The 27,918-nt window shown below is 41.2% G+C and overlaps 1 protein-coding gene across 1 annotated transcript; it reads right to left on the bottom strand.

Moving 5' to 3' along the window:
• LOC128350572 (putative lysosomal acid lipase/cholesteryl ester hydrolase) lies at positions 1-27,435 on the bottom strand. The gene is made up of 9 exons (XM_053308974.1): positions 27,331-27,435; positions 26,614-26,731; positions 24,889-25,087; positions 18,473-18,582; positions 10,854-10,993; positions 3,899-4,045; positions 2,840-2,911; positions 1,109-1,171; positions 1-234 (listed from the first exon to the last, which is right to left on the bottom strand). Exons 1-9 carry the CDS (start codon positions 27,433-27,435, stop codon positions 1-3), a joined length of 1,188 nt encoding a protein of 395 aa, XP_053164949.1.
• Positions 27,436-27,918: the final 483 nt, after the last annotated feature.

The raw sequence follows: 27,918 nt of genomic DNA, 5'->3' as shown, positions 1-27,918 counted from the left end.
TTATGGAGACTTTCCCATGAATTCTATTATTTTGTAGTATATGAGTCGAGTAACATTTAGATTCCCAATAAAATCGAAGTGGTCCCAACCTGGCACACAATGATGATAAACTAGGTTTGAAATACGAGGAAGTAAGTTCTTTGTATCTTCTGGACTTGCAAAAACGTCTTTTGCACCAGACCAAGCTACAACCGGCACAGTCATGTCTTCTATTTTATATGGAGGAGGACAGGACTAAAAAGAAATCATGAAAGTGAATCTTATTTAAACACGTACATACACACCAGTAATAGCATCTTACCATACAGGTATGGGCTTATTTCAAGCTTGTGGGGTCTATTGGTTTTAGCCCCCCCCCACCCCCCCGCCCGAAGCCCTGCAATACAGCAACATATTTTAAGCATACAACACAAGAGAGCCTATTTGGGATGTCTTCAGAATTAAAGCATACTTAATGTGCATTAAGTGATCTTGACTCTGCTACTCTTGCTTGTTTCTGTACTCTCCACTGTCTGAATGCAGACATTCACTTTGGGTTTTTCCTATCCTTGGATCCACCTATTCCTCTGGAGCTACCTGTCCACAGATCTGTCCAGGAGCCAAGCATCCCTCCTCCTAGCTCAACAGACACAAAAGAAGTGTCCATTCATAATCATCAGTGCAGCATTTGTCAGTAGCAATAGTGGCTAATAGAGGGAAGAATGCTTTGCCTATGCTATGCTTTGCAAGAGAATCCCAAAAACCATAAGTCCCAAAGCTGTTTAACAAGAAGTGTTCAGTAGTCCACTTGGGTGCCAGAGTCTAGCTTCTCCCCACTCCTTGTTTAGCCCAACCAATCTGTGGCTCAACAAGCTAAGCATGATTCATGACACTAGTCATGAATTGCTGCTTGCCAGTTTACTAGCCTTCACCCCCCTGCTCAACAGCCATGTATTGTGGCCTGCTGGGTATTTGACATACATCCTGTTTCTGCAACAAAAATAATAAGTTTAAGGGATTAATGTAGTCTGATTTCAGTTAGGCTACATTCAGTATAATACATTCTATGTTGGGAGGCCTGCTTTCTATTTATTTTAAATTATCAGATCCTCATGCAGAAATGGTTTACCTGGTTATATTTGACCTGATTCTCACTCCTGTAGTCAAAATATCTGAATCCTGATTCTCTGGTCTATCAAATGATTTGGAAAAACATACTGTTAGACATAATATGAAACACATTTCCGTTCATCATGAAGACTTTCAATTTTAGTATTACCACAGAAATGTGATATAAAACATTATCACCACACCATGCCAGAACTTTCATCCAAATGTGCTGTTCTGCAGCACACTAGAACAATTAACCAGGAAGGAAAAACCTTCTCTCCTCTCTACTCCCCACACATTGCCACTGCTGTTCTCACAACCACTGGACCCATGAGTGGTGGGTAGATGAGGGTGTGTTTGAGAAAGGTTTGCAGCTGGCAAGGAGGACTGCTATTTGGAATGAATAATGACATCTTTCACAAGTTAATTTATGGTAAGCAGAGGAAAGTTCATCCATCTCTACTACAGATTTAAACTGGCTGAACAGTTATTCCTTCTTCTTGGAGGTTTTGGAATATTCTAGTTCTCAGCACGTCATCAAGCTTCAATCCTTGAGATTTGTGTTGGAAGTAGGGGTGTGCACAAAACCAGCTGAACAGGTTTGGTTTGCGTCTGAACCAGACCCAAACAGAACCGGATCAGTTCAGTTTTGCTCCTCATCAACCCCCCAACACATTGCCACTGCTGTTCTCACAGCCACTGGACCCATGAGTGGTGGGTAGATGAGGGTGTGTTTGAGAAAGGTTTGCAGCTGGCAAGGAGGGCTGCTATTTGGAATGAATAATGACATCTTTCCCAAGTTAATTTATGGTAAGCAGAGGAAAGTTCATCCATCTCTACTACAGATTTAAATTGGCTGAACAGTTATTCCTTCTTCTTGGAGGTTTTGGAATATTCTAGTTCTCAGCACGTCATCAAGCTTCAATCCTTGAGATTTGTGTTGGAAGTAGGGGTGTGCACAAAACCAGCTGAACAGGTTTGGTTTGCGTCTGAACCAGACCCAAACAGAACCGGATCAGTTCAGTTTTGCTCCTCATCAACCCCCCCGGGTTTGGTTCGGTTTGGGGGGGTTGCATGTCAATTTAAAATATTTTTAGTACTTACTCCCTATGGGGGGGTGTGTTTCTCCAAGGCCAAGGGGGATCTGCAGAGGTTCTCCCTGCTCCCTCAGGCCTCCCTCATGCCAAAAACCGCCCAGTTCAGGCATTCTTCAGTCTTTCCTGGGCCTTTTCCCCTCACAGCAGCCATTTTTGGAGGCCAACGCACAAGTGCAATGGGCCTCTGCATGGCCTGGCCACATAGACGCCCATTGAGCATGTGCAGTGGCCTCCAAAATGACCTCCATGATCGGGGAAATACCCAGACATGGCCAAATAACATCGAAACTGGGCGATGATTGGCACAAGGAAGGCCCATGGGGGAGGGGGAACCTCCACAGCAGCCTTGGAGTAGCCTCCCTGTGGGGGTAAGTACTAAATGTTTTTTAAATTGACTTGTGAACCCCCTGAATAGATGGGGGGACAGGTTTCAGTCCATGGTCAGACTGAACAGGGAGGGGTTCGGTTCAACCCCGAAATGTTGAATCAAACGGTTCTACAGTGAACCTCTTTTCACATCCCTAGTTGGAAGCTATAATGGTTAAAGTTGAACATAACAAATATACGTTTGTACTGTAAAACTGTAATATAGATATGCCTGTATTATAGCTATCTTGACTTTTATGGTTGGTTTCAAATGTATGTAGCTGTACCTGTTTCCAGTGAATAAGGGTTTTAATTGATGTTGTATCTGGAAAGATGGATATAAGCACATCTATTCGGCTCTGTAAGGAAAGATTGAGCAGAATTTTTAAAAAGGGCAAGGCAAGAAATATGTCTGGGATTACATGTTAAATCAAAGCATAATGATTCAGTGCATTTATATGTACAGAATACAAGTATTTAAGAAATGCTTAATATGGTTGGAGCAGGGGTTTTATTTTTATTTTTAAAAACAATGTTTTCTTTTGCTCATTTCTGTAATCATCAAGCAGATGTCTGAAAACAAGATCCACTCAGAGCACAAACTCTTTGGAGAGAGGCAATGCTGTTAAGATCAAATGTGAATGTTGTTTCTGCCTTTGGAGGAATTGATGACATCCTTTTTATTGTTTTGCAGGATCCAATGCCTGTCTTCCAGCTTAAATTTCACTTAATATGTGGGGCAGAATCACGATATCATTTTCAAGCATTGCAATCGGCATTTTTGCTCAAAAATGGAAAGAATTGCCCAAAATGCCTCAAGTTACAACCCTCCCAGAAGTTTTCCTCTGCTTCATCTGGAACTCTAAGGGTTACTTATGTGCATATTGGTCCCTTGGTTGTTCTAAAGATATATGCAGCAGGACTTAGAATGATTTTTATTGATTTGCATTGATTATCATATGGTTGCCTTGACAATTTATGCATTTCTCATCCACCATTCAGAATGAGAATAGTGGAAGGTCTTTGCTTGGACTCTTATAGTACAATCTGATTGGTTATGTGGCACCATGACATCATATTATGACCCTGACTGAATGAGATTATTTAGTAAAGAAGAAAGAAGCTGTCAAAAGCAGCATATGAGAATTGAAAAGAGAAATAGAAAGAAACTAATTTGCAACCACCATTAAGGTTAGTCAGGGACTTAGTCAAGGAAATGTCTGCATTCCTTGGAAAAGCACTTTTTAATCTTGAAAATTAAGCTTTATCAAACTTCACCCACCACTAATACCAACTGAATTTATAGTAAAGCATTAAATACCAACTTTGCACAAAGATCCACGTACCACATTTAGATTTTTCATATTCAATCCAAATGCAAAGTATACGGTAGAAGCACATAATTTGTTCATGAATCCAGAGCTGCATAATTTGATGAAAAAGTTCCTTGTAGACTTATTAAACAAACTATAGCTTTTGTTGCCAAATATATCCTGTGAAAATATAACAGGTATTAGTTACACCAAAATTGTAAAACCTACTTGTGGGTATAGCTGTGTGTAGCTTAGAAACCCTCCTATGTCTTATTTAAACTTGATATCAACCAATCACTCACTTGGTCGGTCAGTCGGTCATTCAGTCAGTCAATTTATGTGGGTCTTTGATGAGCATTAGATAAAACATTTGTAGTTTTATTTAAACATTTTCATCTAACAATCTGAGTAGCATTAAAAAGAATCTATGCCTGTGAGTAACTGTAAGATTAAAGCTAAAATCTATGAACTAAAATATATGGGGTGTTGTGATGTTAATTAAAATATGATAAAATAAATGCATAGAAATCATGAGGTTATAGACTGTGAACATAAAACTAAAATCTATGAGAAGTTGTAAAATACTTCAGACTGGAGTTAAAAATTGATAAAATTAAAATCGATGAAAATTTGATGAAATGAAAGCTGTATAAATGAGTAGCAGGGGTGGTAGTGCAGGCATGAGTAGTGTCAGGCCTGGTTAATTCTTGCTATTGGTTGGATCCCGGCAAATTTTGAATGCTGATACACAGAACTTAGCAACATTGTGTGTTATGAAATGCTTGCAGTCAGAGAGTCATAGGGAGATGTAGAACTGGCTTGTGTGGCCTGTCAAAATTTTAAGTGATGGGAGAATGAGACTACTGTGGATGTCTCTATAGAAAAGGCCGTGTAGGAGGACATGCTTGGTAGTTTCAACTTGCCCAGTGTCACAGGGAAGAAGGTGTTCTGGGAAGGAGATCCTCTTGTATCTTCCATCTTACAGAGTCAAAGGGAGGGTGCTGCAGCAAGCTAGGATGAAGTTTTCTTCTGTGGTTAGGGGTCTCTAGCCGCTTCAGATATGCAGCAGGTGCCACTATGTACTTTAGGCTTTCAATGAAAGGGAGGTTTGGTGCCCTGTCTGGTGCTATGTGTCCACTATGTGCTGTTTAAGAAATGTCTTGGCCTGCTCATAACCCAGGGAAAGTAGTTGTGGGGGATGGGGGTGGGGAACAGCCCAAGTGATGTTCATTTTCTCAGCAGGGTTTGCTTCCATATGGATTGGATTGGTAACCATCCTCCATCATTAAAGGGGCTAAGTCAAAACATTATATCTGCAAAACACAGCACTCTATTCAGACAGTAGGGATGTGCAAAAAATTTCGGGCACAGAACGATCTGTGCCCAAAATGAACAATTTCGGGTGATTCGGGGCCGAACCGAATCACCCCCGATGCCCCCCGAATTTTTTTGGGCACGAGCCGAATCACCCGAATTTCGGGCACAAAAAATTCGGGTGATTCGGTTCATGGTTGATTTTTGGCGATTTTTTAAAGTTTTAATGACTTTGGGGCAGTTCGGGGGCATAGCATGGGATTTGGGCAAAAGGAGTGGGGTGGGGTGGTAGTGCCTAATGGGTGCAGGCTACCACCCCAATTTCAGGGGGATTGGGCAAAGGGCTGATTTTTGGTAAATTTCTGAAAATTTCATGTCTTTGGGGCAGATTGGGGCAGATTGGGGCAGAAAGTGGGGGCTGGGGAAGAATAGTGGGGTGGGGTGGTAGTGCCTAATGGGTGCAGGCTACCACCCCAATTTCAGGGGGTTTGGACAAAGGGGTGATTTTTTGAGAATTTTTGAAGTTTTGGTGACTTTGGGGCAGTTTGGGGGCAGAAAGTGGATCTGCCCCAAAATCGTGGGGTGGGGTGGTAGTGCCTCATGGGTGGAGGCTACCACACCAATTTCAGGGGGATTGGGCAGAGGGCTGATTTTTTGAGAATTTTTGAAGTTTGGGTGTCTTTGGGGCAGATTGGGGGCAGAAAGTGGATCTGCCCCAAAGGAGTGGGGTGGGCTGGTAGATAGTGCCTGATGGCTGGAGGCTACCACCCATCCCCAATTTAAGAGTGATTGGGCAGAGGGGTGAATTATGGTGAATTTATTTGTATGAGGTTTGTCTTCATAAGGTGAAGTGTGCTAAATTGATTACTTCCTCATATTATTCATAGTAAAGGAAAGTGTGAAAAAGTGAAAGTGGGGTCATGAGAGTTGTTTAATTGAAAAAAATCTCATTTGCTATGATAGAATGAGAATTCACACCTCAGAAGTTTTTTGAGGCACTACCACCCCACCCCACTATTCTGCCCCAGCCCCCACTTTCTGCCCCAATCTGCCCCAATCTGCCCCAAAGAAATGAAATTTTTAGAAATTTACCAAAAATCAGCCCTTTGCCCAATCCCCCTGAAATTGGGGTGGTAGCCTGCACCCATTAGGCACTACCACCCCACCCCACTCCTTTTGCCCAAATCCCATGCTATGCCCCCGAACTGCCCCAAAGTCACTAAAACTTTAAAAAATCGCCAAAAATCAACCATGAACCGAATCACCCGAATTTTTTGTGCCCGAAATTCGGGTGATTCGGCTCGTGCCCGAAAATATTCGGGGGGCATTGGGGGTGATTCGGTTCGGCCCCGAATCACCCGAAATTGTTCGTTTTGGGCACAGATTGTTCTGTGCCCGAAATTTTTTGCACATCCCTAGTAGAAATCCATAACCTGAATTAATTACTGGCCTTCAGGAGAGCCCTTAAAACCTATCTGTTTGGCCTAGCCTTCCAGGGTTTTTAATTTGTTGTAAATTGTTTTTAACTGCTGTAAATGTTCAGCCTGGTTCTCCAGGGTTTTTAACTGTTTAAATGTTTTAATTATTAATTAGTTTTGTGCTGTTTTTATAGTTTTTTTAAAAAAATTAATTGATTTTAATTGTTTTATTTTGATGTAAACTGCCCTGAGCCATTTTAGGAAGGGTGGTATATAAACCTAAATAAATAAATAAATAAATTTATTTGTCCAGGCTTTTAATTAGATTTATGGTTTTAAAAATTTTAATGTTGGTTTTAAAATGACTTTAATATTTAGATGATTTTAATTGTTTAATTGATTTAGTTTTGATTGTAATTGTTTGTTTTTATTTTGATGTAAACCAATCTGAGCCATTTTTGGAAGGGTGGTATATAAATCATATAAATAAAAATAATTACACACACTGTCCTGAAACTTCACACAGCCCTAATAAACAGCACCCAAAAATCTGTGATAGCAGGAAATATGTAAGTGCCTGTTTACCTAGGAGCAAAGCATTAGGGGTGTGTGAACAAGTTTGACCCCAAATCTGTTCGAGGTTGAAATGATTCGGTTTGACTGTTTGTGGTCAAACCGAAACCCCCCAGTTCAGTCTGACCTCGGACAAAAACACACACACCCCCGAAGGTTCGGTAGGTTTGCAATTTTTTTTTTTAAATTTCCACTCTGGCCCCTTTGGGGGGCTTCCTAAAGCCCGTGGGGGTGGGGGCACATGAAAGTTCCCCCTCCCATGCCACACCAAAGTGGCCCATTCAACCGCACATTCTGGCCTGTTTTGGCCTCCATATACCAGCACGGCGGCCATTTTCTACACCGCCGCGCATGTGCAAATGGCCTCTGCAAGGCCCTGGGCCATGCCAAGCCTCAAAGAGGCCATTTGCGCATGTGCAACGATGGAGAAAATGGCCGCCACAACAGTATACGGAGGCCCAAATGGGCCAGAAAGTGGGGGTTCAAAGGAGGTGGTATCAGAAAGGGGTTTGAAGGGGGGCCAGACTGAACTGGTCCAGTCAGGTTTGAGCACAGTTCGCACCGGGCCAGCCGGTTCCATGCACACTCCTACATAGCATGTGTGCTCTGTAACTCTTGGCTTTTTTATAAAAAGAATTGACACACTCACTGAAATGCTGCAGATATATAAGAACCAACAACAACAATGGTTCTAAGGCAAACCAACCAACATGGGAAGTGAGGAAAGTTTTGTGGTGACCTATAGGGAATATGCTATTTTCCTACCCATGAGAACTTGGACCACAGTTGCTGCAGGTTCTAGCTAGTAGCCCTGCTGGAAGAGAAGGTTCAAGGGCTTGAGACATGCCTTTGTACACTGAAATTTCTCAAGGAAGACCAATAAGTTATTGACCTCTCTTGCTGACAACTTCCTCTCTCAGAAGGTGGAAGAAAGAATAAGGGATTGGCTGGCCTGGACTTATTCTTTACCAGCAGGGAAGAATTGGTTGATGAAGTGAAAGTGCGGGCAACCCAGGGGAAAAGTGACCATACCATCTTGGCATTCATGATATCAAGGGGGTGAAAAATATCAGGCCAGATTGCAACCTGGACTTCAGGAAAGCTGATTTTAATAAGATCAGAAAAAAGTACATTCAGAAACAATTCTGTACGAAAGAAAAATGAGACACCTGAAGGAACCATTGTAGGTGCACAGAGACATCTAAAGGAGGAGCATCTCCTTCTCTGATTGTTTTTAGGAGAACCCTGAAGACATACCTATTTTCCCAGGTCTTCAACTGAGACTAAACTTTTAAATTTTAATGTGTTTTTATCTTACCTTTTAATGAATTTTAATGTTTTATATTATATTTTATGTTTTAATTCTGTACACTGCCTTGAGATTTTTATATTAGGTGGCATATAAATTCAATAAATAAATAAATAAACAAGCAAGCAAATGATAAACAAACAGCTGAGAAGCAAAAATGGCATATATAGGAAAAGGAAGAAAGGGCACATAACCAAGGAAAAGTAAAGTGACCTGAACCTGTATGGATAGTGTCAGGAAGGTTTATTTAATTTATTTATGTTCTCATTTATATCCTACTCTTCCTCTGAGCCCAGAGTGGTGTTCATGGTTATGTTTATCCTCTCAAGAACCCTGTGAGGTAGGTTAAGCTGAGAGATGTGTGACAGGCCCAGAGTCATCCAGTGAGTTTCTTGGCTGAGTGGGGATTCGAACTCAGGTCTCTCAGGTCCTAGTCCAACACTCTAACCACTATACCTAGGCTCTGAAGGTTTTCAAGGGATTTTTAAAAAACCCAATAAAAAGGGGATTTATGGATATGTGCAAAACAAGACATAGGTCAAGGGAGTGGTGGGCTGTTTCGAGATCAGGTCAGGTCAGATCTTGTCCACGAAGGACACTGATATACTGAAAAGGATTTGGAGGAAGGCAACAAAGATGGGGTTTAGAAACCAAGTCTTATGAGGACTTGGATATGTTTCACTTGGAGAAGAGAAGACTAAGGGGGAATATGGTAGCCACTTTTTAATATTTGTCATAGAGAAGAAACAACAGGTTCATTCTCTGTTGCTCCTGAGGACAGAACTAGAACCAGTGGGAAGAAGATTTATTTGAATATTTGAAGGCCTGTCATAGAGAAGACACAACAAGTTTGTTCTCTGTTGCTCCTGAGGACAGAACTAGAACCAATGGGAAGAAGATTTATCCTAGGAATTAGAAAGACTTTCCTAACTGTAAGAACTGTTTGACAGTGGAACAGTCTGGCTTCCACCATTTTACTATTTATTTAATACATTTCTATAACGCCCAAAACACAAGTTCTCTGGGCGGTTTACCATGGTTCGCTCTTCTTCACAGGAGGTTTTTAAACAGTGGCTGGTCAGAGATGCTGTAGTAGTTTCCTTCACTGAGCAGAGGGTTGGACTATTAGAAGACCTTCAAGGTCCGTCTCTGTTCTAAAATTTATGATCCTTGTACTTTAGACCTGATTATTTATCAAGGCTTCATTTATCAATGCCTATTAAAAAGTGCAGGCACTCTTTTCTTTTCCTAAACACAGAGGAGTTTCTGATAGATTATTTTTTAAATTCGTTTGCAAAGAGACTCTCTTTATATACAGTCTAAGTGCTTCATACACAAATTGACCTTGAGGCAAAACTGGAATAAAGAGTACTAGACTCAGTGTTTAAAGCTGATTTCATAGCTGTGAGTGGAAATGTGCATTAAAATGTACATTGGATGGCAAATCCCATTGAGAGCAGTGAGTACTGACAGATATCTACACTTGATCAATCTTGAGTAATACGTTAGATTTCAATTTCCCCCCATCTGAATAGCTTGTGCAAGTGTTTGTGCAGTGAATTACTAATATTTTTATGTCTGTAAGCATAGACATCAACATGTCATTAACATGAATTGTATTACTGTTGATTCGTTGCTATTAATCTGCCTTCTTTGATCATTATTTTGTCATGCAGTTACATAGCATTAAGTAAATGGGTTTTTTTTTAACATTTGAAAACAGTATGCACAAAATGACATACTCCATTCTACAAATACAGAGTGAATCAACATTTTGAGGAATACTGATATGATAATCTACTAAGCGAGCAAAGAGGAACATTTTAAAGTGATGATTCTCTTCCATTTTGCAGGGAGAGAGCTACTGTCCCTATCCACCCCAGCACAGCATCCCTCCAGTGTTTCTCAACGTGTGGGTCCCCAGATGTAATTGGACTTCAACTCCCATAATTCCCAATCAAAGGCCATTGGGGCTGGGGATTATGGGAGTTGAAGTCCAATAACATCTGGGGATCCACACGTTGAGAAACACTGCGAGTCCAGTGTTTCTTGCTGGTGTCTACCTTAGGTTTCTTTTTATATTGTGGACCCTTTTGGTACAGGAAAGCATCTTATTTATTATTCATTTTTCTAAGTAATTTGCTTTGAGAACTTTAGTTAAAAGTGATACATAAAGACTTGTAATTGTAAGATTTGGAAATTAGAGTTACAGCATTTTGGAAGAATTGCTGCATTCCTTGTATTTATTTATTTAAAACTTTTATACCTCCCCCACCCCCACCAGTACATTACTGCTCGGAGCAGCTCACAACATTTGTAGTCTTACCTTTCTATGTTTCTACCACTTATAAAATATAGAGTGATGGGTCCATACCTTTGCTGTATGTTCAGGAAGTGAAGATAATAATTTCAACATAGGGACTGACACGTGCTTGATGGAAACCACAGGAGCCAAGGCAACAAACATTTTGATTTTTTGAGACAACTCTGGCATGACTGAAAATGCTATGAAACCTGAGAAAGAAGTAAACATAACAGGCTTTTAAAGCTGCTCTACAAATGTAAGGAAAGTCTATTTAACAATTTACCTAATTGCAGTCCATTTACCTAACTGCAGTCTTAAACAAGCATAAAACATTGACTAATACATTGCAGTACAGTATATGTAATTTTAAAAGGATTTAAAAAGGAAAGATAAAAACAAACTTACAGTTATACTTATTTGGATTTAGCAATTAACAAATATTTTGTCTGTGGCCCACCTTAATTTTAATGCTGCTACACAGAATTTAGCAACCTGGTGAGTAATATAAGGATTTAATTCAGATAACAGAAATTCACCCATATGGTAAGAAGCAGACTCCCCATAGCACGCTCATCAAAGGTGTAAGAAAGGTCGACCTGACATTATTATTTAGTTCACACCAAAGAATCACATGCTCTAATGCTTCTACCTGATTAGCATCACAAGGACAGAGGCATAGATGGTATGCAGGTTTTTTATATCTACCCTCAAGCAGAAGGCAGGGCATTAAATCGTGCCTAAGAAAACACTCTACAGTGGTGAGGGAGCTGCAGGTGGAAGAGATAGGCCACAGGGGTTACAAGGCAGCTAACATGCTCATTTAAAGGGAATAAGGGGGCTGTGGCTAAGTCCACTTGATGCTCAACATCGTATCTGCTGTTTAAGTATTCCCTTGGCCCTCTCCAGCCCCATAGATAGAAGCTGCATGGATGAAAATCCTAGCAAAGAGAGCTTGGACTGAATTCCAAAAGGAATGGAAGTCATCAACTAGTATCAGGGGCCCAAGACCAACTGGGGAAAGGGAAAGCTCAAGCTAATAAATTAGCATAGCTAGCCAAAATTTAGCAGAAACACTCACCAAGCTGGCCTCTAAGCATAAAGGCACATTAGAAACACTGCGTGGGTCATGGAAAATAGCCCTCAGGAATTTTGACTGTATTCTCTCTAAAGTAGTGATATTAGGATGAGGATCTAATTGGTCTTCATAGGGAATCTGGGCCAAAGACTTGGCCTCAGATAACTTAACTGAGGCTGGAATAAATTTGCCTCCCTGGGTGAAATGAAATTTCAAAAGGCCAGCAGTGCTTTTATGTGCGTTACAAACAACCATATCCCCGTGTGCTTTCCTGCTACCCCTAGCATGCATGCCAACTCCTAAATATCTAAATACAGATACCTGTTCGATGACGTTACCATTAATGGACCAAGTAAAGTTCTTAGGTCTTTTAGCAAAGACCATTACCTTAGTTTTGCCATAGTTGATTTCTAACTTATCCTCCAAACAGAACTCTGCGAAAAAACTTAAAGCCCTATTGGTGACCCTGATAATAAAACTGCATCGTCAGGATATAAAAAGATAGGACTATCTATCTATCTATCTATCTATCTATCTATCTATCTATCTATCTATCTATCTATCTATCAAATTTGTACACCGCCCCAAACTTTTGTCTCTGGGCGGTTTAGGAATATGCTTGTTTGCCAATTTTGGAGGTAGGTACTTTGGGTTATCCAATCTAGAAACAATCCCATTTATGTAAAAACTGAAAAGCAAGGGTGCTAAAATACACGCTTGTTTCACACCCCTCGGGATTGGAACAGAGGCTGACAGAGAGCCTTGAGGGCTAAGGCAGACTCTAAGCGAAGTGTCAGTATACATAGCTTGAATCAGAAAAATAATGCACCAATCTATCAATGAGTTGTAAAGTTTGGTCCAGAGCTTTCCTCGAGAAATAGAATCAAAAGCAGCCTTAAGATTATGGTTGTGCATTTTGTGGCTTAGGGCTGATTTTTAAGTGATTTTTGAAGTTTATGTGTCTTTAAGGTTAGCAATGAGAGTGGATTCATGGTTTGTCATTGAAAATCTTATATGCTACCAAAGAATCTACACTCAGAACACTTTAGAAACAACAAAACCCAGTACCCTATGGGTCAGAGCAACCTATGGGGGTGGTTAGCACCCTCTATTCACTACACCACCACTCACTCTGGGCCACCCCAGCACCCCACAAGTGGCTTTAAATTTTTTCTCCATAGGGAAGAATGGAGGTTTCAGCAGCCCCATAACTGCACTTGGGGAGTACTGGGGTGGCCCAGAGCAAGGGTTCCAACCACCCCCAAATCAGCCCTTTGCCCAATTCCTTTGAAATAATTCTGGTAGCTTCCTGCCCCCCCTTGGGCACTACCACCCACCACACTCCGCTCTAGGACACCCCTTTGCCCCCGACGTGAAGCTATACATTTGCTGACACCTCCATGCTTCTTTATGGAGGAAAACCTTAAAGTCGCGTAAACTTCAAAAATCACTTAAAAATCAGCCTTTTGCCCAATTCCTTTCAAATAATTCTGATAGCTTCCTTGCCCCCCTTGGGAACTACCACCCACCACACTTTGCTGTAGGACACCCCTTTCCCCCTGACGTGAAGCTATACATTTGCTGCAATCCTCATTATTCCCTGGGGGAATTCCAAAATAATTTTAAAATTCACCAATAATCAGAGGAGCGTCTGATTGCCTTGAAACTTTGTGGGTGGTAGAAACCCCTGGGTGTCTACAACCCACCCCACTTTTGTGCCCCTAGGTGCTCCACAATAGGGGATATGGGCTGGTTCAGGTCCCATTACACCCTATGAGAAAAATAATTGAAAATATTTTAAATATTCATAAAAAATCATAGGGGTGTCCGATTGCTTCAGGGTTTGTGTGGTTATTGGTACCCTTGGGTGGTACACAATAGGGAATAATGGGCTGGTTCGAGTTCCATTTAACCCTATAAGAAAAATATAAATAAATTTCAAAAATTCATACAAAATCGTACGAGTGTCTGAGTGCTTTGGGGTTTGGGTGGCTGGTACCCCTGGATGCCAGCTACCATGCTACCCATGTTTGGATGTCCAAACCAGTCCATATTGGTTCAAAATGGTTCATATTTGAACCAAACCAGGGGGAGGTTCGAGCAAAACCAAAACTGAACCACCCCCTCCTGGTTTGAACCTGGTTGAAATTTGAACCAAACCGGGCAAACCAGTTTTGTGCACATCCCTAATTATGGAGGTTGCAGCAGCCCCATAACTGCACTTGGGGGGCACCGGGGTGGCCCAGAGTGAGTGGTGGCGTAGAGCACAGAGGGTGCCAACCACCCCCATCGATTGCTAACCCATGGGGTACTGGGTTTTGTTGTTTTTGAGAAGTTTTGAGTGTAGATTCTCTGGTAGCATATGAGAGTGGAGCCTTGGTTTGTTGTTGAAAAGCTCATATGCTACCAGAGAATCTACACTCAGAACACCTCAGAAATAACAGAACAGAATAGTGGTTGGCACCCTATGTGCACTACACCGCCACTCACTCCCGGCCACCCCAGTGCCCCCCAGGTGGAGTTATGGGTCTGATGAAACCTCCATTATTCCCTATGGAGAAAAACTAAGTTGAGTAAGATGCGTAGACTTCAACAATTTCTAAGAAATCAGCCCTTTCCTCAATTCCTTTGGAATCTGGGTGGCAGCAGGCACCCATTGGGGCACTACCCCCTGACCTACTCTTCTGCCCCCAAAACCCCCTTTCTGCCCCGAATCCACCCCAAATAATATCATCATCAAACATCAACACCAACAGCAGAGCTTTGCAAAGAACCAGGCAGATTTCCAAAGGTCATGCACATCCACATCACTCCCAGAAATGCAATTGATCTACACACAACAGTGTGAAACAACAACAATGAAATGTGCACTGCCCCACGCAGTGTGCATACTGCCCCACTGGCCCATGAGGGTAAATGCACACTGCCCCACTGGCCCATGAGGGTAAAGCTTACCCTTAAATTTCCTTAAAAGGAATACGGAGGCAATTGCCAGCAGATCAGCCAATGCTTTCACTGGCCAATCTGCAGGCTGGAAGGGCTGGAAATTCAAACAGAAGTCAAAACTCAAAATGGGGACTGAAGGAGAAAGACTTTTCAAGATTGCAAAATTTAGCTGAAACAACAAAACGTTTTGTATCTGAAACAGGGGTATTTCGGCTATAACATTTTCTGTTTTGAGAATCGGGTGTTTAGTTTTGGCTACAAAACAGCCAAAATGGCCTGTTTTGGGAACAAAACATTTTGTATCCAAAACACTATGCACACCCCCTACTTAAGATAGATAAAGGTCACATATAGTTAATCCGGTCTCTGAGATATGTATTTCTTGATAAAGAAATAGCAGAAAATGGCAATAATCAATCATAGAATGATCCTTCCTGAAATCAGCCTGCTCATCAGCCAATTCACCCTTGCCCTTCAGCCAATCCTTCAATTTCCAATAGAGGTGTCTTGCATACATCTTGCTAACAACACTTAGAAGGCTTATGGGGTGATTATTTGCAGGGTTGGCTTTATTTCCTTTTTAAAAGATAGGAATAACGATGGTAAGGCCCCAATCACGGCAAATTATCCAGGTAGCATCAATAGCAGTAAATAAGGATGCTAAGATAGGGGCCCACCACTCTGCGTTATTCTTAATAATTTCTGGGGAAACAGCATTTGGACCTGGTGCTTTTCCTCACTTAAGTTGTTTAATTAAATCCATCACCTGTGAGACCCAAACTGGTGACCAGATCAGCATCTCCCCACTAACAGAGCAAAATTATTTGTTGCTGAATCGTCACTAAAAAGACATCTAAAATGTTCTTCCCAAGCTTTTGGGGATATATAATTGTCCTGAACAGATGGAGAGAAAGAGGAATAATCCCCAACTATCCTCCAAAAAAGAGAGGAGTTCTTTGATTTAATTGCCTGCATCAAAGCATCCCAAGAAGCTCTTATATTCTCCCTCTTTTTCATCTTACTCAGATGTTTTTATGAGTGCTTCATCTTTGACAGTTCTTGGAACCCAACGGATGATTGGACCTCTTAGAAAGCTTGAACAGTTCAACGAGAGCCTTCCTAAGCCCAGTACATTCTCTATCATACCAGAGTTTAGATATACGACGAGAATGTCTCAGTGCAGGAGTGTTATTACAGGACAATAGTTCCTGGAGCTCATGGACTATTGTCTCGTAGATGTCAAGGGGACAGCCCTGGTTAAATTCCTGTGCAGTAATCTGAGCACAAAGAGCCACTAGATGTTCAGAAGAAAGAAGATCCTAGATTCCCTTATCAATACGTGCATTCCATTTTATTTTCCAGCAACCATGATCTCAATGAGTGCCCGATGAATGCTGTGCAACAGATGAGATATTTGAAAGTGGCAGAGAAAAATATAACGTGAACAGAAAATGATCACTATCTGGCTAATGCGAAACTTGAAAAGAATCTAACTGTATAAAATTTTGCGAGACAATCACATAATCAATAAGACTGATCTTGCAGGCTTTCAAAAATGTTGGTTCAGCAGGATAATCAGTACTAAAAAAGCCACTGAGGATATTCAAATTCAGATTGTTGGCCAACCTAATGCATAATGATTTAGTGCGGGGGGAAATGCTTGGCAGGTTGCCTCAGTTAGCAGGTCCCCTGCTAACTGGCCCCCTGCATAGCAGGTCCCCTAACTGTTTAACAGGTCTCCTGCTAACTGAGCAAATTGACTCCTTTTTAAAGTGGTTATCCTCTTAATTTAACAGGGGGAGAGCAAGTGGCCCTATCTACCAAGTGGCACAGCATCCCTCCAGTGGGCTGTTGCTGGTGTCTATCATGTTTCTTTTTTAGATTGTGAGCCCTTTGAGGACAGGGAGCATCTATCTATCTATCTATCTATCTATCTTGCTTTGGGAACTTTTGTTGAAAAGTGGTATATAAATATTCACTGTATATGTGAAAAAACAGGTTTTGTGTTGGATCTTCACCACTGAATTAATAAAAACCTGCCAGGCTCCATCTCTTCTACCCTAAAAAAAACACCGAGAACCATGCATTGCATCTGGAACCAGGAGACAGGTTGCATCAGGTCCTCTTCCAACTGAGGCTTCAGTTTTCAAAAGGCATTTTTGATTGTCTGGCACCTAAAAGGACTGCTTTCTTTCTAGGGAGTCAAGAGGCCCAGCTGCTGCTGCAAATGGAAGGTTTATGTTATGTTATGTCATAGCAGTGAGGTTAGGGGGGAAAGAACTGCACACCTCATAGCAGCACCCTGAGACTTAGGTAAAAATTACAGGGACCTGACTTTTCAAAATGGAAGCCTGATACAATCTCTCTCCTGGCCCCACTTGGACTCAGCTAAACGAGGGGGAGGAGTAGAGGAGAGGTCAAGGCAGGTCAATATGTGTGTGTGGTGGGGGAGTCTGACTTCCAACATCCCCAACCAGATATTGGGTCAAATTTCAAACGTTCTATGGCCCAATATAATCTGATGCTTCAGAGGGGCCATATCAGCAGCACCATTGTCACATGTGTTGGCTTAGGTTGGAATTATGACATTTGTGCCCTGCAGAGGCCTATTAATTTGCAAGTGTGTTCTGTGGGTTGGTTGCTCATGCTCCAAAACTCACACTTCACCTCACCTTCTGTTCTGGGACATTTAAGTGTTTAGAAAATGTGTACTCCTTTCCACAACAGAAAATCACCACCTTCAAAGCAATTGCTCCTTAATTACCTTTAAATTAAGTGTTTTCAATGGAGGGCTTAGAAATAAAAATAATCTCTCAGAACTATATTTCTGATGTTTCCCTGTGTTCCATGGATATTTGATCAGCACCCCATTAACTCTCACATACTCCTCACATTAGGGGAGAGCCAGCTAGTGTAGTGGTTAGAGTGTTGGACTACAACTGACAAGACCCGAGTTTCAATTCCCATTCAACCATGAAACTCACTGGGTGACTCTGGGCCAGTCATGTGTGTCTCAGCCTTACCTACCTCACAGAGTTGTTGTGAGGATAAAAATAAGCATGTACTCCTCTGAGCTCCTCGGAAGAAAAACACAGGACATAATAACTAGATATATAAATATGAAGAAAATATTTACATGAGAGCAAATATGGATGTTTTAGTATAACTATGTTGAAAGATGAACTGGAAGTCACATTGGTATACAGAAAGCTAATAAAAATAAAGTTAAAAAAAAGAAGAACTCTGTCCCTCTTGCTACTGAAGAACCATAAAATGACCTTTAACATTGGACTTCCTGGGTGCAGTGCTGGGTCTGAGCAGTGGGTCCAGAACTGCTGTGACCAATCTTGGGATCCAGCACATGGGGCAACTAGCATCCCCTCTCCCTCTCTCCCCACCCATGTACTGCCCATCTTCAATTTCCTTTTCCTGAAAAAGCACCATATGCAGCTTAGCTAGTCATACAGGGAGACACAAAGGGATTGTGTGCATGGCAATGCTGATGCCTAAACCTATGCTATAGGCAGGGCAATGTTTGGTCTGAACAGCACAGCAAGGAGATGAGTGGCTTGTGGTGGAGCTGGGGGCCTGACCTGGTGAGCCACCATGGGAGTGAACCAGTTGTTGGAAAAACATTGGAAGAAGGATGATATTCCACGTAGCTTACCAACAGTAGTGCCTTGAGAATGGCCAACGTAATACAATTGTTTCTGTCCAGTTTTCTTCAGGATAAAGTTTATCATTGCTGGAAGGTCATACATGGCTATTTCATGGAAACTAGGGAAATGTGGAAATGTGTCATTAAAAGATTATTGCGCTATTAGTGAAACTCATGCCTATTGTTTTCCAGACTATTTGCTCAGAGCTCCTACTGACTGGTTTTGTCTGAAATTTCCACTAAACAGTCAATAAATGACAGTTTGCTGAAAGATAGGAAAGTCATTTACTAAAGGAGAGGGCTTACTAAATATTGGGCATTTTGATTATTCCAGTTCTCTGTGAGAAGATTAATACAATAAGCAACAAACAGAGGCAAATTGAGTGGTTCATTCTGTAAATGTCTGCCCTTATGAAATGTAGGTAGCTTATAGCTAGAAACAATGCTATCACATGATATAACATCATACTAGGATTTATTGTTGCAGATTGTTGGGGAATTTTTGTTGTTGCAGAGTATGTTTTATCAGAAAGAGGCACAAGTGGAAATGTATCTAGGAAAAATAAATAAATTAGAAACAATCCAATTTTTAAAAGACATTTTGAAAATTCCTTTCAATTAAATGAGAGAGTTAAGTATGTCTGTCTCTCTCTCTCTCTCTGAAATTAATGGGATATAAGTGTGCTTAGCTCTTTCTGCATTGCATTCTAAATGTTTTCTATTAACAAATTGTGAAGAAATAAAGTCAAACTTCCTGATGACCTCTAGATATCAAATTTTGCATACACAATCCTGCCATTGGCTGAATGTACTATTTGTTACACCAGCATATGCTTGGGGGAAAATTAAATAATTATTGTACTGTTTGGAAGAAATGCTGAATATCATACATCCTGATTACTTACAGATGCCACGTTTTACATGAACAATCCTGCCACTTAAATTAGCTGAATGTGTTACTTTTTACATGAGAATATGCTAAGGGAAAGATTTTTAAAATATATTCTAAAAAGAAATTCTGAATATGATCATTATTTTTAACTGTTATTGTTCCCAAAAGATTTTTTTAACTCTCAGAACTCAGATCAATAATGCAAAAACAAGATCATGCCTAAGAAAAACAGATGATCTTCCTCAGATTCAAATTTATTATAATTTAAATTTACCATAATTTAAATTTACCATATATGGTTATTATACAATAAAATGAATGTTTGACATTGAAATCCTACAAATTTCAAACTGTTCACACACACACACACACACACACACACACACACACACACACACCCCTCTCCTTTTATATACAATTCTAGGCGCTCAAATTATTTGAGGCCAAGATGTTGCCACAACTCCTCTATGGTGCCCAATCAGGGGGCCTCTCCAATCTTGCCCCCTTGGAGCTGGTGCAGCCCAAATTTCTAAGAGCAGCCCTCCGAGTGCCTTGCTATGTCTCATTTGCTGCACTATGCTTGGAAACTGGTATGATAAAGGTTGAGGCCAGAGTGTGGCTCTTAACCTCTAGCTTAAATTATCCCTCAACTCTCAGGGCTTGGCCCCTCTGACCCTACAGGATTATTTTCAATCTTCCTGGAAAAGGGATGTGTGGACTAAATTGTCACTTCTGAGCTTTACGCCCCCCCCCCACTTGCTATGGACCGTGACCAGGCAAAAACAGTCATCAAACAGAGGATAATGGACACTGAGCACCAGGCTGACCTACACAGGGTTCCATCTTTCCTGTCCTTGGAAAAGCTCAGATACTCTGCTGGGTACCTGTCACAGCCTGAAATCCCAAGCCAAAGAAGGGCTTATACCCTCACCCATTGTCATGCCCTTCCCTCAGTTGCATTGGAAGGCAAATAGAGAAAGATCCCAATTGCAGAGAGACTTTGTCCCTGTTATGCTGGGGAGGTAGAAACCATATAACATGTACTCCTCTTTTGTACCTTGTACAGAGACATTAAGGACAACCTTATATTTCTGCTACTTTGCAAGTACCCTGGCCGTCCAAACCATGTCTATACCCAGTTGCTGCTTTTGGATGAAGACCTGGCCTTCACGCATATTGCAAAGTTCTGCACAGCAGCTTGTAGGATCTGCCGGGTTGTGACTGCCAGGCCATTCCCTTGTACGAGCTCTACATAGTTTTTAAACACTGGCTAATTTATCATTTTTAGTGTTCCCATTTGGATGCCTTATTTTATATACCACATTTTAGCTACCGCTTTTTGCATTTTATATATTTCACATTTTATATGTCAATTTTTAATACAGTTGCTTAATAATATCATAGCTACCCTTTTTTATAAGGATAGAAGCTTTATAGTATTATAAAATAGCTTTATACTATTAGAGTAGTGATTTTATAGTTTTATGGTTCCATAATTTGATTTTGTTATTTTGAATCATACTGTACTATCTTATGCTGGTCTTGGACCATAATAAAGATGATTGATTGATACATCTTTAGGCAGTGTACACAATTCAAATTACAATGTAAAAATGAAAACAAAAAATTAAAAGACTTTCACAGAATAAAACAATTAAAAACAATTCACAGAGTGAGACAAAATAATTTCACAGGATAAAAACAATTAAACAGTTTAAAATTAATTTTAATCAAAAGCCTGAGAAAACCGATGTGTCTTAAGGGACTTTTTAATAGCAATCAGAGATGGAGAAGCTCTTATTTTGACAGGAGTGCATTCCAAAGCCATGGGGCAGCCACAGAGAAGGCCTAGCCCCTAGTCGCCCCCAGTTGAGCCAGTGGCAACTGTAACTGGACCTCCCCAGATGATCTTAATAGGGGGTAGAGTTCAAAGAAGGCAGTCCCTGGACCTAAGCTGCTCAGGGCTTTATAGTTAATGACCAGCACTTTGTATTCCACTCTGAAACATATTGGCAGTGAATAAAATTCTTTCAGAATGGGTGTTATATGGCCCCTTTGTGTTATCCCAGAGATTAACCTGGCTGCTTCCCTTTAGCAAGTACATTAACAAAAAATTCTGTTACATATATTTAATGACTTGAACTTTGCTACAAGTGTAATCTATGCAAAGTGACTTTGCCTGGTCAACTACAGGTCACACCTTCTTGTATTATACAGGTAGATATTTATAACTGTAACTTTACCTTTATGTAGGGTTGGTGTTGAGGAACATGTTGTTTTGCCTCCACTGTGCAATAATCTGGGAGGATAATCTGTATGCACTAGGGATGTGTGAACAGTTTGAAGGAGGTTTGGTTCTATGTCGAAAAGGTTCAGTTCAACTGTTCTGGGGTCAAACCGAACCCCACCCTGTTCAGTCAGACCCCGGACCGAACCCACCTGATGGTTCAGGGGCATTCACGAATTATTATTTTTTCTTCCCCCCCCCTTTTAGGCCCTTTGGGCAGCTTCCTCTAGGCTATGATGGGGCATTCCACAAAGGTTTCCCCTCCCCCCACCGGCCTCAGCCATCACCACCGTGGCCCATTCAAATGCTTTTTTTGGCCCATTTGTACCTCTGTATGTTGGCGTGGTAGCCATTTTGTCCACTGCCGTGCATGTGCAAATGGCCTCTGCAAGGCGGGCCTTGCAGAGGTCATATGCGCATGCGTGATGGTGGACAAAATGGCTGCCACGCCAACATACGGAGGCCCGAACAGGCCGCGGTGGTGATGACCGAGGCCGGTGGGGGGAGGGGAAACCTTTGTAGATGCTGCCCCCATGTGGCCTAGAGGAAGCCCTCAAAGGGGGCTAAAGGTAAAAATAAAAATAAAATTAAAATTTGCAAATTTCCCCCAGACTGGACCGAACCGGCGGGGGGGGGGGCGGGTTCAAAGGGATGCTGGACCGAACTGGTCCAGGCAGGTTCAAGTCCACTCTGGACTCAAACTGAACCAGGCCAGCCGGTTGCGTGCACATCCCTAGTATGCACAAACCTGTTTTGATACATATATCAAAATGTGGAATCATAATGTGTCTGCATTGTTGAAGATGTAACTCCTGCATGACATTGACTTTTAGCACCAGCAACCCTATTGACCACCAGGGGCATTGGGGTAGAGACAGCCAGTAAAGGTATTCCCTCTCTGACCATACTTTCTCTCCTCTGATTCCCCTTTGTTAGACCTCCTCCTCCATCATCACCCCTATCATCTACCAGTTTTGTTCATCTCTTCTTTCATACTGTTTCAAACATTTACAAGTCACAGGTAGGGATGTGCAAGCTGGCTTGATTTAAGCCAGGCTCAATATTGAACCATCCTGATTTGTATGGTCCAAGTCCAAAATGGACCGGGCTTATTTCTAAGAACCAGTTCTGCAGCATACTTTTAAAGGGGAATCTGGCAGGAATTCCCCTTTACAAGTAAAAGAGGATTCCCTAATCTAAGATGGGGAGATGAGAGAAAGGGGAATTTCTGACTTTATCTTCGAGGCAGCAGGGACAGCAGAAACGGTGTAGGCAGCTGTGGAGACATCAGCGGTGGCAGTGGCTCCTCCAACCACTCCAGCCAGCCTCCCAAATGACAGCCTGGTCTGGCTGTGGCCTGCTTTGGGTCTGTGCGCACACACAGAGGCCTTTTTAATGTCCTCTGCACATGCACGGAGGTTACACAAATGTCCTCCACACATGTGCTGAGGTCTTAACCAGGCTGAAGAAGGCCCAAATTGGGCTGCCACCAGCACCGCCCACTCTGGGGGAGGTCAGCGATGTTGTGGGGAAACCATTGCTACTGGCGCTACTGGTAAGTAAATAATTACTTACTCCCCTCCTACCCACTCTACCCTTAAGCAAGCCCCCTGTCCCTTTTCTCCTCTTTATCAGTAGAGCTCTGAGCTGGCTCAGTTTGAACCAGGCCCAGTTCAGTTCAAACCCGGACTGGCTGAGGCCGGTCTGCATTGACCCTGGACCCGTCGAGTTGACCTGGGCTCAAACCGGGCCTGCTCACACACCCCTAGTGTGCACAGTACTGCGTGTGTTCACTGAAGAGAGGAAGGGTATTTTTCCTTAGAACAGTAGAAGGCACACATCACATATGCCTTTTTCCTCCTCTAAATTCACTACTCCACATTTCCTCAACATTCCCCCCTCCAAATCAGCCAATATTCTGTGCAGCACAACGTCAATGTCAGCAAGTTGTCAGGGCTGTGTAAAAGGCAGCTATGGGACTGTTGTGGAGATGGGCTGTTGGAAAAAAAACCTTACAACAGTGCACGGGCCCCTGTTTTGCACTATTTCCATTGGAAACAGCACCCCCACCATTCATGCATTTTTTTCTTCAATATCATTAGGAGGATCAATAATCTGCATTCACCATTAAATACTACACCACAAGCAGATGAATGCATAGAGACATCTGCCTTTCTAGTGTAATCACCATTCCATATCTATACAGAACTACGCCTGCCTGGAGGTGGTGATAGGCTGGGTGAGAGATAACAAGGTGAGACTGAATCCAGATAAGATGGAGATATTTATTGTGCAGGGTCGAAACTCAGGAGATGAGTTTGATCTGCCTGTTCTGGATGGGGTCTTACTTTCCTTGAAGGAACAGGTGAACAGTTTGGGGGTGCTGCTGGATCCGAGCCTCTCCATGGTGTCCCAGGTTGAGGCAGTGGCCAAAAGTGCCTTCTATCAGCTTTGGCTGATATGCCACTAGCATCCGTTTCTTGAGATAAAAGAACTCAGAACAGTGGTACATATGCTGGCAACCTCTAGACTGGATTACTGTAATGTGCTCTATGTTGGGCTGCATTTGTATGTAGTCCGGAAACTACAGCTAGTTCAGAATGCAGCAGCCAGGTTGGTCTCTGACTCATCTCAGAGAGACCATATTACTGCTGTATTGAAAGTGCTACACTGGCTGCCAGTAAGTTTCTGTGCAAAATACAAGGTGCTGGTTATAACCTATAAAGCCCTGATGGCTTGGGCCCTGGGTATTTAAGAGAACATCTTTTTTGTCATGAACCCCACTGCCTATTGAGATCATCAGGAGAGGTCCATCTGCAGTTGCCACCGGCTTGTCTGGTGACTACTCGGGGACGGGCCTTCTCAGCTGCTGCCCTGACACTTCGGAATGTGCCTCCTGCTGAAATAAGAGCCTCCCCATCTCTGACCATTTTTAAAAAATCTTTAAAGACACATTTGTTCACCCAGGCTTTTAATTAAATACCATTTTAATAGTTTTAACTTTGTTTTAAAATATTGTGTTAAGATTTTAAATTGTTGTAATGTTTTAATTTCTCTGTTGTCATTTATCTGTTTTAATTAATGTTTTAACTTTTCTGGGTTTTGTGTTGTAACACACCCAGAGATGTACGTTTTGGGAGGTATAAAAATATGTTAAACAATCAAACAAATCTCTGCAATTTAAGTGCAGGATGACATTTTCAACTCTCACTCCGTCTCATGGAGTTAGAATTCCACTTAAAGTACCTGAAATCCCAAAATTCGTCTTGGTTGTCCAACAAAGTCTGGTGTTTCTTGGACCATGTTGTTCCTCTACAGTTTCCTAGCCAAACGTCATAACCAGCATCCGCTAATACGAAGCCAAGGCTGTTTCGGGGCATATTTATAATCCAGCTTCTAGCTTCTGCAAGTAGCCCATGAATGAGAAGCACAGCTGGCTTTCCACCTGTGTTTTTTAAAAAAACAAAACAAACCAAAACTAGAGCTTCTGTTGCATGCTAGGAAAAAAAGCCATTCTTAATTAATCCCTTGTGGTGTTCACCTCAATACTTTCTACATATTGTACTGCAACCAACCAGATATTTATTTGATTAAAACCAAGTGTCTGCTAGCACAAAGTCATAAAAGAGCAAATTCCCAGTACAAAATGCCAGAAATGATATCAAAACAATACATACCTCTATAAGGTGATCATCTCATCAGACTACAGCAGCAAACACATATCTCTTGATACCCCCATATCTGCATGTACTTCAAATATTGCAATAAAATAGGAATAGATTGCAATATCAAATAGGAAAATATTATACTGTATCTCTTTTTTAAACAAATAAGAATTTTTATTAAGAAATAGACCAAAGAGGACAAAGACAAATCACCATAAAAACAATTTAAAACCAATCATTCTTCATGATGAAAAACCATTATACTATATCTCAACTAGAATGATATCCAATGATGCCATTAGGGGTTTAGGAACCTAGTCTAGATTCCTTAATCTAATCTAATTTTTATGCTCGTCTCTGACCGTAATAAAGGCTTATGTATGTATGTATGTAATATAATTTCTTATTGAAAGGATTGAGAATGGACAGCAGGTAGGCTGGAATGTAGAGAGACTGGATGGTGAACCAGTCAATTGTTCAGGTGATCATATTATACTTTTGACCTATTGGCTTCAGGGCTTATTTCAAGGTGCTGATTAAGGACTTAGGATTTCTGATGCCTGTACTGGTGTAGGTGTTGAAGTTTCACTTTTATGTTATTTTTGTTTATTATTATTATTATTATTTCTTGATTACACAGTCAGACAGGTGTTATTGACTGTTTTGTTTTATCCAGACATTGAGTCCTTCCCAAGGACCTGGGATGGTTGAATTTTTTAATCAATGTTGTTGTTATTATTATAGGTATCATTGCAAAATATAGGCTGTTCCCAGTAAAGTTGCTTTTTGTAATTGGCTGATGGTGATTTCTGTGGCCCCTATGGTGTTGAGGTGCTCTTCAAGGTGTTTTGGAATTGCACCCAGGGTGCCAATTACTACTGGGATTGTCTTCTTCTGCCACAGCCTTTCAATTTCAATTTGTAAATCTTTGTATTTTGTTATTTTTTCTGTTTCTTTTTCTTCTATTCTGCTATCACCTGGTATTGCTATGTCGATTATTTTAACTTGTTTTTCTTTCTTCTCAACTACAGTTATATCTGGTGTATTGTGTGGCAGATGTTTGTCTGTTTGTAGTCAAAAGTCCCATAATATGTTTGCATCCCCATTTTCTACAACTTTTTCAATTTTATGGTCCCACCAATTTTTGGCTACAGTTAGCTTTTATTTTTTGCAGATGTTCCAGTGTATCATCCCTGCTACCTTGTCATGCCTTTGTTTGTTTTTGTTGTTGTTATGTTTCACTTTCCATTTGGGCTGGAAGTTAGATTCCTTTTTTTAAAAAAAAACCCTGCAAATAATCAAATACCTTTGACAACATGATTTCCCGCCCCACTAGGAATTCTGTTGATTGTCAGATAATAACCATCAGCTGTCAAAACTTCATACTTTTCATTGGGATATCCGCAGTAGCTAATCAGCTGACTCTGAAAGAAAATAATGTTCAGGAATGTGAGAATTTTTTTATACTAGCTGGAAGAAAGAAGAATTTTATTACTACATTACTAAAAGTGTATATCTACCTTTGTTCAACAAAAATGCACTCAAATTGGTGTACAAAGCAAAAGGGTTTTTAAAACCCTGAAAGAATCAGTACCTCTATGAAGCAAATACAAAAAGTTCTTGTCTAGGTTTTGTTCTTGCTTTTTAAAGGAAGCTTCTCTCAACAGTCCAACTGGAGGAGAGAAAAGAGAAGCGCTGGTCCTTCCAGAATTGATCACCAGAACCACCACTGATGTTGGAGATCCATGATATTAGGGACTGAGGGGAGGACATGATGATCAAGCACTGCCCCTCACTTCTTGTCCTCCATGTTTTTTGTTATCACATGAAACTGAAGTTTTGCACTTCCTCCACTGCATGTTCACCATCTCCCCTGATTTGTACCTCCTCCTACCCCTGTTGCTGCTCCTCGTCAGTGCCCAAACTGATGAACATCTCAATTTGAATCCCAGTTAATAGCATCTCAAATTGGCATCACAGCCCTTTTCAATTATTTCCAAACATTGTAGACTAGGTAGCTTACAACGTTCATATGACATTCTGGATTCACATCTCTTTTTCTCCTGGTGAATACTTCTGAGGTTGCAGTTGCTTGTATCAGGCATGCTATTGCAATGATCCTCCACATTTTATTTCTGTTAAATGGGGGAAAAAAGGGAATGTATATACAGTGACTAATGCCCTGATTAAATTACTCAAAGGAGTCCCATTGAAATTAATAGGACAATTTATCAATCAAATTTTATTTCGTCCAAAGATCAAATACAATATTTAACAACAATAAAAGAAAAATATTACAACCAGCTGGATCATCACTAGGGATGTGCATGGAACCAGGGTGGGGAGGCTCGAAGGCAGGGGGGGAGTAAGTGCACCCTCCACCGTTCTTAAAGACAGACCCTGCCACCTTCAAACTGGTGTGCACATCCCTAATTATCACTGTATCAATTTATTTATTTATTTATTTATTTAACATATTTGTATACCACCCAAAATGCAACTTTTTGGGCAGTTTACAATAAAACAATAGAAACAACAAGTAAAAAGTTTAAAGCAATGCAACAATTTAAAGTTTAAAACAATGTTAACGCTATTAAAAATCACCAAACTA

The sequence above is a fragment of the Hemicordylus capensis genome, chromosome 3, assembly GCF_027244095.1.
Source record: "Hemicordylus capensis ecotype Gifberg chromosome 3, rHemCap1.1.pri, whole genome shotgun sequence".
NCBI classification, from domain to species: Eukaryota; Metazoa; Chordata; class Lepidosauria; order Squamata; family Cordylidae; genus Hemicordylus; species Hemicordylus capensis.
The sequence above is the reverse complement of the archived record's forward strand: the minus strand, read 5'-3'. Positions and strand labels throughout refer to the sequence as shown.

Bases quoted from the DNA above. Each gene is read 5' to 3' on its own strand.
- LOC128350572 (XM_053308974.1), bottom strand. From the start codon at position 27,435: ATGTGGAGGATCATTGCAATAGCATGCCTGATACAAGCAACTGCAACC. The intron at 4,046-10,853 runs GTATGGACCCAT...ATATTTTCACAG, and splicing joins TTCCTGAACATACAGCAAAG to GATATATTTGGCAACAAAAG. The intron at 2,912-3,898 runs GTACGTGGATCT...CTTTCCTTACAG, and splicing joins ATATGAAAAATCTAAATGTG to AGCCGAATAGATGTGCTTAT.